The sequence below is a fragment of the Hyaena hyaena genome, unplaced genomic scaffold, assembly GCF_003009895.1.
Source record: "Hyaena hyaena isolate Hyena2069 unplaced genomic scaffold, ASM300989v1 scaffold_78, whole genome shotgun sequence".
NCBI classification, from domain to species: domain Eukaryota; kingdom Metazoa; phylum Chordata; class Mammalia; order Carnivora; family Hyaenidae; genus Hyaena; species Hyaena hyaena.
The window spans coordinates 3,847,758-3,864,435 of NW_024080710.1; the positions used below are offsets into that span (position 1 = coordinate 3,847,758).

Below are 16,678 nucleotides of genomic sequence, written 5' to 3' on the forward strand. Positions count from 1 at the left end.
TATGCAATTCAGAGGTGTTTAGTACAGTCATAGAAGTATACACCTATCACCACTAATTCTAGAACATTTTTGTCACCCCACAAGAAACCTAGACCTGTTAGCAGTCATTCATCATTCCTCTCTCTCCCCCAGCCCTTGACAACCACTAACTCATTTTCTGCTTCTATAGATTTTCCTTTTCTGCCCATTTAATGTAAATAGTGTCATAGAGCAGGTGCCATTTTGTGTCTGGCTTCTTTCACTTCGCATATTTTCCACGTTGTCACATGAATCAATACTTCATTCCTTTTTATGGCTGAATAATATTTCATTGGATTAATCTCTTTTCCCATTCCTCATCCTTAAACTCTTGCCTTAAACTCTCCCTTATCCCCAAGCTTTACCTTATCCCTGACTCTACCCCCTGCTTCATCTCTGAACTACAATAAATTCCAGGCTTCACCACATCCCTGACCCTCCCCCACCTCTCATGCCTTATTTCTTCCCCAAACATACACTAACCCCCTTCCCAGCTGTCTCTCAACCCCTGGGCCTCATCCTTTACTCCATTTCTCAGTCCATCCTTGATCAGTGGGTGTGAAGTTACCCACTGCATATATCTCTTGGGAATTTAGTTAGAATCCAAAGCTCGATTTTTTTTTAGATGACAAATTGGCTGAACTCTCAAATGTCCAAGGCATCAAAACCATGCCCTGAAAAGCCATGGATGCCTCCCTGCTGCCATTCAATAGTTAGAGCCACCCCCCTGTGTGAACTCCAGAAGCAGGCGCCATCCTGGAAGGACATGGAGGGGCAGGAAGAGCTTCTTCCAGCTTTCTCCAAGAAGTGAGTTCCTGGTGCCTGGCTCACACCAGGCACTCATCCCTCTCTGTCCCTTTGCTGACCACAGAACGAATGTGAAGGGGACCTGGCAGAGGCCATGCCAGCACTGGAGGCTGCACTCGCTGCCCTAGACACCCTGAACCCAGCAGACATCTCACTGGTGAAGTCCATGCAGAACCCGCCCGGCCCTGTCAAGCTGGTCATGGAGAGCATCTGCGTCATGAAAGGGCTGAAACCAGAGAGGAAGCCAGACTCCAGTGGCAGCGGTAACACCCTTTAGCTCCCCACTGCTCTGAGCAGCCTGCCCTGGCTGTTTTTCCCTGGCAGGACTATCACACCCCGACCAACCCTCCCCAGGCCCACAGGCAGGGTCTGGAGTCCCACAGATCAGAAAGGCGCCAGGAGGTGCATGCTTATTCACATAGCTCTCTCCTGTTCCTTCACCTTCCTCACTCCTCTCAATCAGTAGGGGAAAGGCAGGCATCTTTTAGGTGAGGCTGAGCTTAATCAAGGCCCCTGCCTGCAAATCATTACAAAAATGAAGGCTGTGGAGACAAAGGGCTGACACAGAGTAGTGTGTGGTTGTGGGGGAGAGAAACAGAAAGAGCTAGAGAAAGAGCAAAACTGACAGGTAACTAGAGAAGGAAATGCAGAGAATGAGACCAAGATAACAGGGAGATGGAGAGATAGGCACCTGGGCTCACCGGCACATGCACATGTGCACAAAGAGATAATGAACTGGGTGAGAGGTGAGGAGGGAGGGAGGCAGAGGGAACAGAAGAAGAACTGGAAACAGCGTTAAAGGCAGAGAGAAAGGGGCAAAGGGAGGCTGAGACAGAAGCTGAGGTGGGAGGAAGACAAGGAATCAGAAACTTGGGAATAGAGGAGGAAGGAAAGCTCCTCATAGAATTGGACCTAGAAGCATTAGTAGGTATTTGTTCTCCTTAAAATCTGAATTAGGTGTAGGACTTTTTATTATTAACAGCAGTGCCTTAGAGATGAACGAGGACTTTAAGAACCAACCTCAGTAATATTCCCTGCCTTGTGAATCTCCTGTCCTGGGAACAGTCCTGCTATTCCTCCATTCCTTCTGAAAGGTTCTAAATCCCTAAGCCCTCTTTCAGGACTCTCTGGCTTCTGCTTCCCAACGACGAGTATTTACCCTTCCCTGTTTGGTGTCAGGCCAAAAACCACACGAAGAAGATGCAGAGGTGATCAGGAATGGACAGGCAGGAAGTGGACTTCATAGGAGAATCCCTCAGGGAAGCAGCTGAGGTGTAATAAGTTGGCTGAGTAAGAATGAGCTAGTCCAGCACTTCCCCACCCTAGCTGCACCCTAGAACCACCTAGGGAGTGTAAAGAATGCTGAAGCCCGAGCCTCCACTCCCAGAGATTCTTCTTACTCCACTGGTCTTGGGTACAGGCTGAGCCTGTATATATATATATATTTTTTTTTTTTTAAACTCCCAAATGATATGTATAATTTTTATAAAGCTCCCAGATTATCTAAGGTACAGCCAGGATAGAGAACTGCCAAGATACACAAAGTATGGCCAAAATCACGAGAGTTCATTCTCTTGGATCTCTTGATCAGCACAGGGCCCACCATTCTCTTTCCTTCTTCTTCTTTTTTTTAATTGAAGTGAATTGTGTGTGTTATTCATTTATCCCTCAGAACTTTAGCCAAAACATTAAGATGGAGCAAAAGACCCTTGAATTCATTTTGGGTACCTTGAATTTAAACGAACCAGGTCATTTTCCTGAATGCAGACAAAAACCTTCATGTGAAATATTTGTTTGGTTATTGTGCTTGCATTAAAACAGGACACATCTGACCTATTGTACTTAATATGATTTCTCAAGTATAACTTTTTTTATTAGCCTGAGGTTGGCAAGTGTTTATAATGCTATGAGCCCAAAACGCTTCTAACTCGTTTCCAGCATGTCAACAAAAGGGATGCAGCCCCAGGATGGGATCAAGGCTCATGCAATCATTGGCATGATGGGTGCTGAGGAAAATAAGGGTCCTGCTTAGTTTCTGGACAGGCTAAGGATGGCCTTTTGTATAGTTACATGCTGCTTCCCCACCGTTGCTCTTTCTCTTGAGACTCTAACTCACAAGGACTGATTGGGTATCATCTAATCCACCTCCCAGACTTGAAAAGGAATATTCATGGGTGCCTGGGTGGTTCAGTCAGTTAAGCATCTGACTTTGGCTCAGGTCATGGTCTCTCATGGTTTGTGAGTCTCAGCCCCACATTGGACTCTCTGCTGTCAGCACAGAGCCCGTTTCAGATCCTCTGTCTCCCTTTTTCTGCCCCTCCTCCCTCTCAATAATAAATAAAACATTAAAATTACAAAGGTTACATAAATGATGTAAAGGGAATTGACATTCCAGCACCCAAGATGAAAGAAAATACTGGGGGAGGGATAGAGTGGCCCTGCATAGTGATAGCAATCTGGGGAAACCTCTCAGTGGAGGGGACTTTTTTTTTTAGTGTTTATTTTTGAGAGACAGACACAGAGCATGAGCAGGGGAGGGGCAGAGAGAGAGAAAGACACAGAATCTGAAGCAGACTCCAGGCTCTGAGCTGTCAGCACAGAACCCAATGTGAGGCTCAAACTCATAAAATGTGAGATCATGACCTGTACTGAAGTCTGACACTTAACCCATTGAGCCACCGAGGTGCCCCTTAGTAGGAGTATATTTTAAATTGAACTGAAGTCTGAGAGCCAGCAGATGCCATTTAAAGGCTAGGTCCAGGGCTTATGGTAGGGAAGCACTTAAGATCATTGAGGAGTAGAAGGAAGTTTCTTCCTGACTGAAGTCCAAGAAGTAAGGCCTCAGAGATGAGATAGATGAGTTCAGTGGGCCTCCTGGACCATGGTGAGAAGCTTAGATTTTTTTTTAATTTATATTTTATATTTTTAGAGCAATTTTAAGGTCACAGCAAAATTGAGAGAAAGGTACAGAGATTTCTCATATACCCCTAACCCACACACAAGCATAGCATCCTGTTATTGTAACAGAGTAGTACATTGGTTAAAATTGATGAACCTATGTTGACACCTCATTATCACCCTGAGTCCATAGTTTATATTAGAGTTCACCCTTGGTCTTGTACATTCTATAGATTTGGACAAATATATCATGGTATCCATTATTATATCCATGATTATGATACCAAACAGCATATTTTCCTGCACTAAAGATTTTTGGTAGGACCTTGGATTTTTTTCCCCCAAATATGAGTAGCCATTGCAAATCTTGAAGTCTCAGCCAGAATGTCTTAATAATAGTCCAATCTCCATTTCTTGTTCCCAATAGGTAAAATGATAGAAGATTACTGGGGAGTTTCAAGAAAGATCCTTGGAGATCTGAAATTCTTGGAGAGTCTTAAGACATATGACAAAGACAACATTCCTCCAGTGATCATGAAGCGGATCCGGGAAAGGTTCATTGATCACCCAGATTTCCAGCCGGCTGTCATTAAAAATGTGTCATCTGCCTGCGAAGGTCTCTGCAAGTGGGTGAGGGCCATGGAGGTGTATGATCGCGTGGCCAAAGTGGTGGCTCCCAAACGGGAGCGGCTGAGGGAGGCCGAGGGGAAGCTGGACACACAGATGCGGAAACTGAACCAGAAGCGAGGAGAACTGAAGCTGGTAGAAGATCGCCTCCAGGCCCTGAATGATGACTTTGAGGAGATGAATACCAAAAAAAAGACCTTGGAGGAAAACATTGAGATCTGCTCCCAAAAGCTGATCAGAGCAGAAAAGCTGATCAGTGGTCTTGGGGGAGAGAAGGACAGATGGACAGAAGCCACCCGGCAGCTGGGGATCCGCTATACCAATCTGACAGGGGATGTGCTGTTGTCCTCAGGGACTGTGGCTTACCTGGGGGCCTTTACTGTGGATTATCGAGCCAGGTGTCAGAAGGAGTGGTTGGCCCAGTGTAAGGACAAGGTCATCCCTGGCTCCAGTGATTTCAGTCTCAGCAACACATTAGGAGATCCTGTAAAAATCCGTGCCTGGCAGATTGCTGGGCTGCCCGTCGACTCCTTCTCCATTGACAATGGCATCATTGTGTCCAATTCCAGACGCTGGGCCTTAATGATTGACCCTCAGGGGCAGGCCAATAAGTGGATCAAGAATATGGAGAAAGCAAATAAGCTGTCTGTCATCAAATTCTCAGATGCCAGCTATGTGAGGACGCTGGAAAACGCTCTGCAGTTTGGCACCCCCGTCCTGCTAGAAAATGTTGGAGAGGAGCTGGATGCCTTTATTGAACCCATCTTGCTCAAGTCCACATTCAGGCAGCAAGGGGTTGAGTACATGAGGCTGGGTGAAAACATCATCGAATACTCCAGGGATTTTAAGTTATATATCACAACCCGTCTGAGGAACCCACATTACCTCCCTGAAGTCGCCGTGAAAGTCTGCCTGCTCAACTTCATGATCACGCCCTTAGGTCTCCAAGATCAGCTCCTTGGCATCGTGGCCGCCAAGGAGAAGCCAGAACTGGAAGAGAAGAAGAATGAGTTGATTGTGGAAAGTGCCAAGAACAAGAAACAGCTAAAAGAAATTGAAGATAAGATCTTGGAGGTCCTCTCCCTGTCTGAGGGCAACATCCTCGAGGATGAGACTGCCATCAAGGTTTTGTCCTCCTCCAAGATGCTGTCTGAAGAGATCTCTGAGAAACAGAAAATTGCTTCAGTAACAGAAACACAGATCGATCAGACTCGGATGGGCTACAAGCCAGTGGCTATTCACTCTGCCACCATCTTCTTCTGTATCTCTGACCTGGCCAACATTGAGCCAATGTACCAGTACTCCCTGACATGGTTCATAAACCTCTATGTGCATTCCCTGATCCATAGCAATAAAAGTGAAGAACTGGACCTTCGCATTGAGTACATCATCGAACATTTTACCCTCAGCATCTACAACAACGTCTGCCGCTCTCTGTTTGAGAAGGACAAGCTACTTTTCTCTCTTCTCCTCACCATCGGCATCATGAAAGAGAAAAAGCGAATTAATGAGGAGGTTTGGTATTTCCTTCTAACTGGAGGTGTCGCCCTGGACAACCCTTTCCCCAACCCAGCTCCTGAATGGCTGTCTGAGAAGGCGTGGGCAGAAGTGGTCCGTGCCTCAGCATTGCCAAAACTGAAAGGCCTGATGGGACATTTACAACAAAATGCTGATGAGTGGAAGCTTATCTATGACTCCACCTGGCCCCATGAGGAGGACTTCCCTGGATCTTGGAAGTTCCTTCAGGGATTGGAGAGGATGGTGATCCTACGATGTTTGCGGCCTGACAAAATGGTTCCAGCCATTCGGGAGTTCATCGCTGAGCACATGGGCAGTATATACATCGAAGCCCCTACCTTTGATCTCCAGGGGTCCTATAATGATTCCAGTTGCTGTGTGCCATTGATTTTCGTGTTGTCTCCAGGTGCAGACCCAATGGCAGGTAAGGGCACAATGTTGTGTGAAGAACATAAACACCCCAGGATGCGTGAATGGATGACAACAGCGTGTCCCTTACAGCAAGAATCTCAAACTCAAATGCTTTGAAAGGTGAACAGTTAACAGACAAGGGTGAGGCTGGGGCTGCTAAAGATTTCTTTTCCCACCTACAGGAAGCAGCTGCTCCTCAGCCCCCAAGCATTGTGCTATCTGATAATGTGAGCTCAGGAAGGCCAGATCACCTGATTTTTCAAGAGAAATCAAAATTGCAGAAATCACCCATTTTACATCTTGATATAACTCATTCAAATTCTTTCCTGAAAATTGTGAGGGCCCGACAAGGGCTAGATTTAGCCTGCTGAGTGCTAGTTTATCATCTTTGTCCTAAGTCATTTTCTCTGACTGTTTCCTCTCTTCATTAGGCTTTTCTCTTTTCTTTTAATTTTTAAATTAAAAAGTTTTTTTTAATGTTTGTTTATTTTGAGAGAGAGAGAGAGAGGAATGCCTGGGTGGCTCGATCATTTAAGGGTTTGACTTTGGCTAAGTTCATGATCTCACGGTTCTTGGGTTCGAGCCCCACATCGGTGTCTGTGCTGACAGCTCAGGGCCTGGAGCCTGCTTAGGATTCTCTCTCTCCCTGTCTTTCTGCCCATCCCTGCTTATGCTCTGTCTCTCTCTTTCTCAAAAAGATAAATAAACACTAAAAAAGAAGAAGAAGAAGAAACATAGAAAGTGAGAGAGTGCATGCCCATGCATGAGTGTAAGTCGAGGAACAGGGAGAGAGAGGGAGAAAGAGAGAATCCTAAGCAGGCTCTACGCTGTCAGCACAGAGCCCAATGTGGGGCTCAAACTCATGAACCTGTTCCGATCATGACCTGAGCAGAAATCAAGAGTCAGATGCTTAACCAACTGAACTACCAAGATGCCCCAAATTAAAAAGTTTAATGAATAACACCATGTATAACTGTGTATAGTAAAAAACAAACAAACAAACAAAACCAATGTGGAAAAATATAGGACTGTGACTCTACCAGGGCCATTTTGCCCCCTCAAGGGACATTTGGCAAAGTGGTAAAACATTTTTTGTCACAACTAGGGGGTGCTACTAGCATCTAGTAGATTGCTCCCAAGGATGATGCTAAACACCCTGCAGTGCACGGGACAGTCCCCCACCACAAAGGATTATTTGGCACAAAATGTCAGTAGTGCTGAGGTTGAAAAACCCTTGTATAGAGTGAAAAGTATATCTTCCTCCCAACCCTTCCAGAAGTAACCATTATTATCAGTTTGTGTATCTTCCCAGAAATCAGTTATTGCCTATTAACATTAATGAGTTATTGACAGAAATAGATTTGTCTTCTGTTCTGTTGGATCTCAAAACTTTCGTTTTCTCTGTGACTGAATGAAGAAAAGTACCAGAAATTCAGACGACAAGGTTGCCATTCTTTTGTGAACCCTGAGGTGTTTGACACATATCCTGACCTGGATGGAAAGCTGGCAGCTTTGCACCAGGGAGGAAGTCGAGAGAGAGGAGCTGAAATGAACTAGTTCCCTTTCCACATTCCCATACCACTATGTTATTGTCAAAGATCACTTCATGGCCCCTTTCTAGTAGCTTTGTTTTCCCCCTATGTCCTTTATGTGGCAGATTTAAGTAAGTAATGAGGCTAAACCAGGAAAGGTAAAGAAACATGGAGGAAAGGTCATAATATGGTCTGTAAAATGATGATGTATTGGCAGAGAATGGGCCAGTTATGTCCAGTGTCATGTGTTGCATATTCCTGTCTGTCTGTGCTAGAGGCCTGATCAGATTTAGCTTGGATAACTTCCCAGGAGACCTCACTGGTACTGTGTCCTTTGTAGCGCCTTACACTAGGAAGCACATACTATCTGGTTGTCTTTCCCTTTCTGATTAAGATTGATCAGTGGACTCCCCATTCTGCTTCCCTTGTAAGTTTCCCATCAGCCTCACACCTAATGTGATGGTTCTCAATCATGGCTGCACAATGGAATCACCTGGTTGGGGAGGGGAGGGGGATTTAAGAAAAATCTCCATGTGCAGGCCATGCCCTGGCCAATTAAATTAAAATCTTTGTGAATGAGGCCCAGGCATTCTGTTTTAGAAACTTTCAGGTAGGGGTGCCTGGGTGGCTTAGTTGGTAAAGCATCCAACTTTGCTCAGGTCATAATCTTGTGGTTCCTGGGTTTGAGCCCAGCCTCAGGGTCTGTGCTGACAGCTCAGAGCCTGGAGCTTGCTTCAGATTCTGTGTCTCCCTTTCTCTCTGCCCCTCCCCTGCTTGTTTGCGCTCTCGCTCACACTCTCTCTTTCTCTCTCTCTCTCTCTCTCAAAAATAAATAAACATTAAAAAAGATAAAAGAAACCTTTCAGGTAATTCCAGTATGTTTTGGAAACAACCGACCTGGTGATTTTATCAGCCTTAAAATAAAAATCATCCCCCAGATCCATTATTTTATTAAGGGCTGCAAAATGTTTTAATTCTGTCACTGTTTTTGCATTTATTTGCTGGAACTCCTCTATGAAGAGGAATTTCCTTGGTCCACTCTTTGGTTTACTCTGACTATAGCTCAAAAAGGGCCAGCAGAATAGACACTTCTTTCATTCTCTTGATTTTTCAGTCTTCGTATTAATAAATCTGTGCCCTGGTAGCCTGCAAAGTTACTTAAGCAGTAAGATTTTCTTTGTGCCATTGTGAATGCATAGATTTTAACATAGTGGGTGTTTCAAACATGGTCGCATTTTATTATTTACTATTCTTTTTTATTTGAAAATCAAAATCAGTCTCTGGCCTGTAGGGGCTCTTCGTGCCTAGTAGTTTTCACACACCCTGGTAGTTTTTTATAACATCCTTGCCTTATAGAATTAACATGTATCTGGGCTCATCTCATACAGACATTTCTCTGAGGAACTCCAGTTCTTTCAGCACAGGCCACGGGATTTGGAAACCACAATCTGTGTACTACTGCATGGATCATTGATTGCAGACCTTACTACTCACTAATTCTCTTTCTGGCTGTGTCTACCCTGTTCTTTTAATCAGTACTTTGAGGGTTTTTTTATTTTGTTTTGTTTTTTTTACAAATAGTTTATTGTCAAGTTGGATTCCATATAACACCCAGTGCTCATCCCCACAAGTCCCTTCCTCCATGCCCTTCTCCCCCCTTCCCCCCACACCCATCAGTCCTCAGTTTGTTCTCAGCTTTCAAGAGTCTCTCATGGTTTGCCTCTCTCCCTCTCCCCTACTATTTCCCCCCTTCTTCTCCCCCATGGTCCTCCGTTAAGTTCCTCCTAATCCTCCTATACGTGCAAACATATGGTATTTGTCCTTCTCTGCCTGACTTATTTCGCTCAGCATAACACCCTCAAGTTCCATCCATGTTGCTACACATGGCCAGATTTCATTCTTTCTCATTGCCATGTAGTATTCCATCGTATAGATAAACCACATCTTCTTGATCCATTCATCTGCTGATGGACACTTAGGCTCTTTCCATGTTTTGGCTATTGTTGAGAGTGCTGCTATGAACAGTACTTTGAGTTTTTATCTGCAGTGACAGTACTTTCCATTTCTAGAAGTTTTATTTTATTTGAAATTCATGTATTTCTTTTTTCATAGAACTGTGAATTTTATTATGCTTTGTGGTCCTTTAATGATTTTTAGATGTATTTCTTTCATGGCCTTTTTCAGAGATTATATTAATCTGCTAGGGCTGCTATAAACAAATATCAAAGACTCAATGGTTTAAATAAAAGAGATTTATTTCCTCTCATTTCTGGAAACTGAAAATCCAAAATCAAGGCATCAGCAGGGTTAGTTTCTTCTGAGGCCTTGGCTTGTTTGTGGCCAATTTCTCCCTGTGTCATCTTCTCCCTGTGTCTTTATATGGTCTTCTCTCTGTGAGTATGTCCATGTCTCAGTCTCCTCCTCTTATAAGGACACCAGTCCTATTGGATTAGGACCTGACCTGTTGACCTCATTTTAGCTTAATTACCTCTTTAAAGACCCCATCTCCAGATATAGCCACATTGTGAGGTCCTGGGGATTAGGGCTTTGACATATGGATTTGAAAGGGACATAATTAGGCTCATAACAGAGTTTATGTGTAATCTGTGGGGTATTAATTTTCCTGATTGTTCTATGTGCTGACTATCCCTTATAGTGGTATATTTCCTCACGTAGCTTGTAATTTTCTATTGTGAGTTCACAGTCAGCAAGCTTGTGTTCTTTTGTGGGAGTCTTCTAATACCTTGGGTTTTTAGGGGCTCTTAGGGGTACCATAACAAAACAACTTTTTATATGCAAACACTGATGCCCCAGGAGGGTTGCCATTCTAGATCAAATTTTTTAAAATTCTTTTTAAGTTTATTTATTTTGAGAGAGACAGAGACAGTGTGAGCAGGGGAGAGGCAGAGAGAGAGGGAGAGAGAAGCCCAAACAAACTCCAAACTGTCATTGCAGAGCCCAAGACAGGGCTTGAACTCAAGAAACCATGAGATCATGACCTGAGCTGAAACAAAGAGTCAGAGGCTTAACTACCTGAGCTACCCAGGTGCTCCCATTCTAGATCAATTTTATGGGAAATTTCTCAGTCTGGGAATCCTACCCACAGGGTACTATAAACCCACACCCTTCATCCACATGTGGCATAGGCTTAGTGTTTTGTTTTTTCAGTAGGGAGTTATTTTTTCCACCGAGGCTCCAGGCCAGTGATGAGCTTCTGCATTGCTTCTAGACCAGTAGCCAAAGGTGCAGCCCTTTGAAGGTCCTCATTGTCTACCGAAGTCTCAGTTCTAGCCCCCATTTCTTATGAGTGCAAGTTATGTGTCCACAATCTCCTAACATCTAGATTGGTTAAATAAAGTATGGTATATTCCAATGGTGAAATGCTATGTAACCATGAAAACCAATAAGACTTTTCTGTATGTACATGCATAACTCATTTTAATGTGCTCTACTTTATTACACTTTGCAGATGCAGTATATCTTTTTACACATTGAAGGTTTGTGACAACCCTGCATCTAACAACCTATCAGTACCAATTTTCTTATTTTTTTAAGAGGACAAATCTGCACATTTGTTTATTTGTTTTTTAAATGAAAGATTGTCTAAGGAAAGGTTTTTTTTAATGTTTACTTATTTTTGAGTGAGAGAGCACACATTGCATACGAGCAGGGGGAGGGGCAGAGAGAGAGGGAGACAGAGGATCTGAAGCAGGCTCAACATTGATAGCAGAGATTCTGATGTGGGGCTCGAACTCACAAACTGTGAGATCATGACCTGAGCCAAAGTCGGACATTGAACTGATTGAGCAACCCAGGTAGCCCTCAGTTAAGTTTAAGGAATACAGCATCACACATATTTTGTGGTCAGGTTGCTTTAAAATTTGGCACAAAACATGGCACTGCTTCCATGAGCATGAATTACTTTTCCCCAGAGTACTCTGGTTTTCTTCAGTTTGCCACCAGGAATTACTGTGTTGTTCTTTGCTTTGTACACATAAGCACATCTCTTGCGTAGATAGAATTCAGTTTTATGTTGAGCATAAACACCTTCAATTTTAAGAAGTGCCATGTGCTCCCTCTGGTTCCGAAGAAAATTGGCCTTGGACCACAGCCTTCCAGACATATTTGTTGTTTTAGAAGTCCTGTTTCCAGGCTCCAAGATGGCAGAAAGAGTATTGGTGCCATTTTTCCAACAACATTTGCTCACTTCATGTCTCTGGGTCACATTTTGGTAATTCTTGGCAATATTTCAAACTTTTCACTGTTATGTGTCATGGTGAACTGTAATCAGTGATTATAACTTACTGATGATAACATTTTTTTAGCAATAAAATATTTTCAATTAAGGTACATACATTTTTCTTTAGACATAATATTATTGCACACTTAACGGATGATATTATAGTGTAAACATAACTTTTGTATTCACTGGGAGGCCAGAAATAATCATTTGCTCATTTTATTGCACCATCACTTTATTGTGGTGGTTTGAAACCAAACCTGCAATATCTCTGAGCTATGCCTGTATTGATGTGGAAAACATCTAAGTGAAAGAAGCAAATTTAGTATTCTGCAATTCACATAATAGTATACATGCATTTAAATGGATAAAATATCTTTGGAAGGATTCACAAAAAGCTAGTAACATTGGCTGCCTCAGAGGAAGAGAGAAGTGAAAGAGACTTACTTGAAATTTCACTGTACAAGTGCCTATTTTTCTAGTAAAATACATTTGTAAAAACCCAGTTTCTAGTTCTTTGGTTGTATGCTCATCTCTCTAGTTTTGAGTTCCCTCTTCATTTTTGGCACCTGGGAATTTCTGCCTCTCAGACTCTTTTTTTTCCAGTGTGTATAATTTTTTTTTTTTTAAATCAAGAATGCCTGGGGCGCCTGGCTGGCTCAGTTGGAAGAGAATGCGGCTCTTGATCTTGGGGTTGTGAGTTCAATCTCCACACTAGGGGTAGAGATTACTTTTTAAAAACTTAAAGGGAAGCCTGGGTGGCTCATTTTGCTGGTTAAGTGTCCAACTTTGGCTCAGGTCATGATCTTGAGATTCAAGTCCTGGGTTGGACTCTGTGTTGACAGCTCAGAGCCTAGAGCCTGCTTCTCTCTCTCTCTCTCTCTCTCCCCCCCTCCCCTGCTCATGCTCTCTCTCTCCCCCTCTCTGTCTCTCAAAAATAAACACTTTTAAAAAACGTTTTTAAAAGTCTAAGTATTCAGAACAAAAGAGGAATCAATAGTAGCTTCATTCACCATAGAAGCTACTTAACCAGAAGTCTAAAGCTTCCCCATAGAGATGTTTACTTTTGTAATTGACAGAAGCCAATGAGTTTCTTTCTGAGTCCAGAATTTTGATGTAACCCTTCCTCCTGCATAGTTACTGTTAATATGGTCTTAGCTGGCCTGTCCTCTTTCAAAAGCCCCTTTTCTTCCTGGTCTCAGGCCTGTTGAAGTTTGCTGATGATCTAGGCATGGGAGGCGCCAGAACACAAACCATCTCCCTTGGCCAAGGCCAAGGCTCAATTGCTGCCAAAATGATCAACACTGCCATCAAAGATGGGACCTGGGTGGTGTTACAGAACTGCCACCTGGCCACAAGCTGGATGCCTAGTCTGGAGAAGATCTGTGAGGAGGTGATTGTTCCTGAAAGCACTAACATCAGATTCAGGTGAGGTGCTACCCCAACTACTGCCTGTTTCCAGGCCCCAAATTTGAGCTCCAGACCTCATACTGGTGGCTGGGAGTGCAAAGATGAGGAAACACAGTTTTCATCTAGCAGAAAACAGACCGCAGATGAATGTGTTGACGCCATGCAGTACCTGCTGTACTTGCTTGAATAAGACCCATGGAGCACAGAAAAGGGAAGGGAAAGTTGGGGAATGCCTAGAGGCTTAACAGTTGCCTGGGATTTTGAAAGATGATAGGAATTTCCAGGAAGGACATTCCAGGCCGAAGGGACAACATCTAAAAGCAACGATGTGTATGAGGGAAACACTGAGAAGTTATTCTGTGACTATGGGGTATATACTGAGAAGTTGTTAGGGGATGTCATAGGAGATGTGTCTGGGAAGCTACATTAAATGTCAGTGGATCTGATTTTTAAAAATTGTCATGGAAAAAACCTCACTTGTAGTGTAGGCACCAATATCCATGCCACTCTAACCTGTATTTCTTGGGCTCTGTGGAATTTTAATCAATATTGGAAACAGCTACCTGTTTTTTTGTGAACTTTAAAGCCTAGCAACATTGGGCCTCAGATTTTGCATATACAAAATGACAAGATGAGCCAGACCGACTTTATTTTTTTTTTAAATGTTTTTGTTTTTTTTGTTTTTTTTTTTTATTTCTAGGAGAGAGAGAGAGAGAGAGAGACAGCGTGAGCAGGGGAGGGTCAGAGAGAGAGGGAGTCACAGACTCTGAAAGAGGCTCCAGGCTCTGAGCTGGCAGTCAGCACAGAGCCCGACGCGGGGCTCGAACCCACGAACCGCGAGATCATGACCTAAGCAAAAGTCGGACGCTTAACTGACTAAGCCACCCAGGTGCCCCTTTTGAGTTGTTTTTTTTTTTAAATGGTTTTTGTTTGTTTGTTTTTTTGGTTTTTTGGTTTTTTTTTTGAGCCAGACAGACTTTAAAACCTTTTTCAACTCAAATGTTCTCTTATTCCAGGCAAGGGGTCAGCAAACTATGGCCTGCAGACCAAATACAGCCTGCTACCTGTTTGTATGGCTTATATGCCAGGAAGAGTTTTTACATTTTTAGATGACTGAAAAAAAAATCGAAACAACGTTTTGTACACAAGAAAACTATATGAAATTCAACTTTCAGTGTCCATAAATAAAGTTTTATTGAAATACAGCCATGCTTATTCATATCCTATCTCTGATTGCTTTCACAACATAAGTAGTTGTAACCAAGACCATATGGCCTGCAGAGCATAAAAATTTACTCTTTGATCTTTTATAGGAAAGGTTTGCCAACTCCTGTTCTAGGCCACAAAGCTTGCTGGTTATTTTCTTTCTTTCTTTAATGTTTGTTTATTTTTGAGAGAGAGAGAGAGAGGGAGACACAGAATCCTAAGCAGGCTCCAGGCTCTGAGCTATCAGCAGAGCCCAACATGGGGCTCAAACTCACAAGCCATGAGATCATGACCTGAGCCAAAGTTGGACACTTAACCCACTGAGCCACCCAGGTGCCCCTGGTTATTTTCATCTTAGTCATGTTTGCTTGAAAATAGGAAAGTGTTTGGTGTTTATTTGTAAAGCCAGATTAGGCCCTGGTTTGTTATATTCATGTAAGACTCCTATAAAATTCATAGAAGATTTTAAGGGGAATCCATTAGTTTGAAGAATTCTGTTTGGCTTAGGATGGTGACTTGATTAATTACCATCAATGATACCCTCAATGAACAAAAAATTATGCTGATATTAAGATCTTCTAACCTTGGTCCTAACCCAAAAGTTATTACCCCAAGTGCCTACAGGAGCCAGGAATAACATATATGAGTGAAGAGGACTGGCCACAGGAGATATTCCAGTTCCCACAGTATAGTAGCAGTCGTCATGGGCAGTCAGCCTCGGTGTTGGACATCAACAGAGAGTGGTGGGGACTGCAGTGAACTAGAGGCCCATGCCTTTTAGAGAAGAGTGGTGACTGCCTAATACCATGTGCCTATTGCCATACAGGAATGTGGGCCCCTCGTGATCAGATTTTCTCATTATTAAAGGGAAGATGGGAATCTAGAATTTTAAAAGAAAGCCCTAGTTTTTTAAAAGTTGGCAACTACTTCAAAACTATGTTATAGCATTGTGTTGGTTTGCTTGGTATGAGCTAAATATCAGCTAACTGCAGCCTGAAGTCAGGCCTCAAGCTACCTGTTTATGGCCTCTTCCCTTCGCTCCTGGCAACTCCTGGGTTGCCAGGTATAGTATCCCACCATAGTAGATTCTCAGGTAGTCTAGCAGGGGAGAGATATGGTGTGGTGTTTAAGACAGGGCCTTTGGAGTCAAGGAGCCCTGAGTTCACATCCCATTTCAGTTGCTTCTAAGTGGTTTGTTCTTGAAAAACCCACTTGATGTCTGCATGCTTCTATTTCCTCACTGGTATAAGGGGATAGCTAATCCCTTCACAAAGGGTGGCTGAGAGTATTCAAGTGAAGGAAGGAACATATATTAAATTCTTAGCATGGGGTTTGGCATTCAGTAGTGCTTAATAAATGGTGGCTATTATTTTTTTGTTACTGTTTTTCAATATAACTTACTGCATTGCTCTAAATAGTTAGATCTTTTCTTCTTCCAGACTCTGGTTAACCAGCTATCCATCAGAGAAATTTCCAGTCAGCATCCTCCAAAATGGGATCAAAATGACCAATGAGCCCCCCAAAGGGCTGCGGGCCAACCTGTTGCGCTCCTACCTCAATGACCCCATCTCAGACCCCGTGTTTTTCCAAAGCTGTACAAAGGCAGTCATATGGCAGAAGCTATTGTTTGGGCTATGTTTCTTCCATGCCATTGTTCAAGAAAGGAGAAACTTTGGACCCTTAGGTAAGATATGACTTACCTGGACTCCTGGGGCACAAATCACAGACAAATGCAAGTGTGTGTGCAAGTTTGTTCTCAGATAAGGTTGCCAGTAAAATACTGTATAAGTATATTCCATATAATATTTTGGACATACTTAGACTAAACATGATTTGTTTATCTGAAATTAAAAATTCACTGTCTTGTATTTTTATTTGATAAATCTGAAAACCCTATAATCAGGTCACTACCAACGTCAGGTAAAGAAGTGATGCTCCAAAATTAGAGGTCTCCTAATTATTGAAGTAATATGTTAATGAGAAATTGTAAGCCCTTCCCTTTGGTGAGTAT

At 43.0% G+C, this 16,678-nt stretch overlaps 1 protein-coding gene across 1 annotated transcript in view; it reads left to right on the plus strand.

Moving 5' to 3' along the window:
* The window catches only part of DNAH3 (dynein axonemal heavy chain 3), a 42,810-nt gene that overhangs the window by 11,868 nt on the left and 14,264 nt on the right, over positions 1-16,678 (plus strand). Inside the window, exons 8-11 of the mRNA XM_039233669.1 lie at positions 890-1,088; positions 4,151-6,292; positions 13,254-13,479; positions 16,107-16,351. Coding sequence (XP_039089600.1) covers positions 890-1,088; positions 4,151-6,292; positions 13,254-13,479; positions 16,107-16,351 — 2,812 coding nt within the window. The remainder of the gene's footprint in view (positions 1-889; positions 1,089-4,150; positions 6,293-13,253; positions 13,480-16,106; positions 16,352-16,678) is intronic.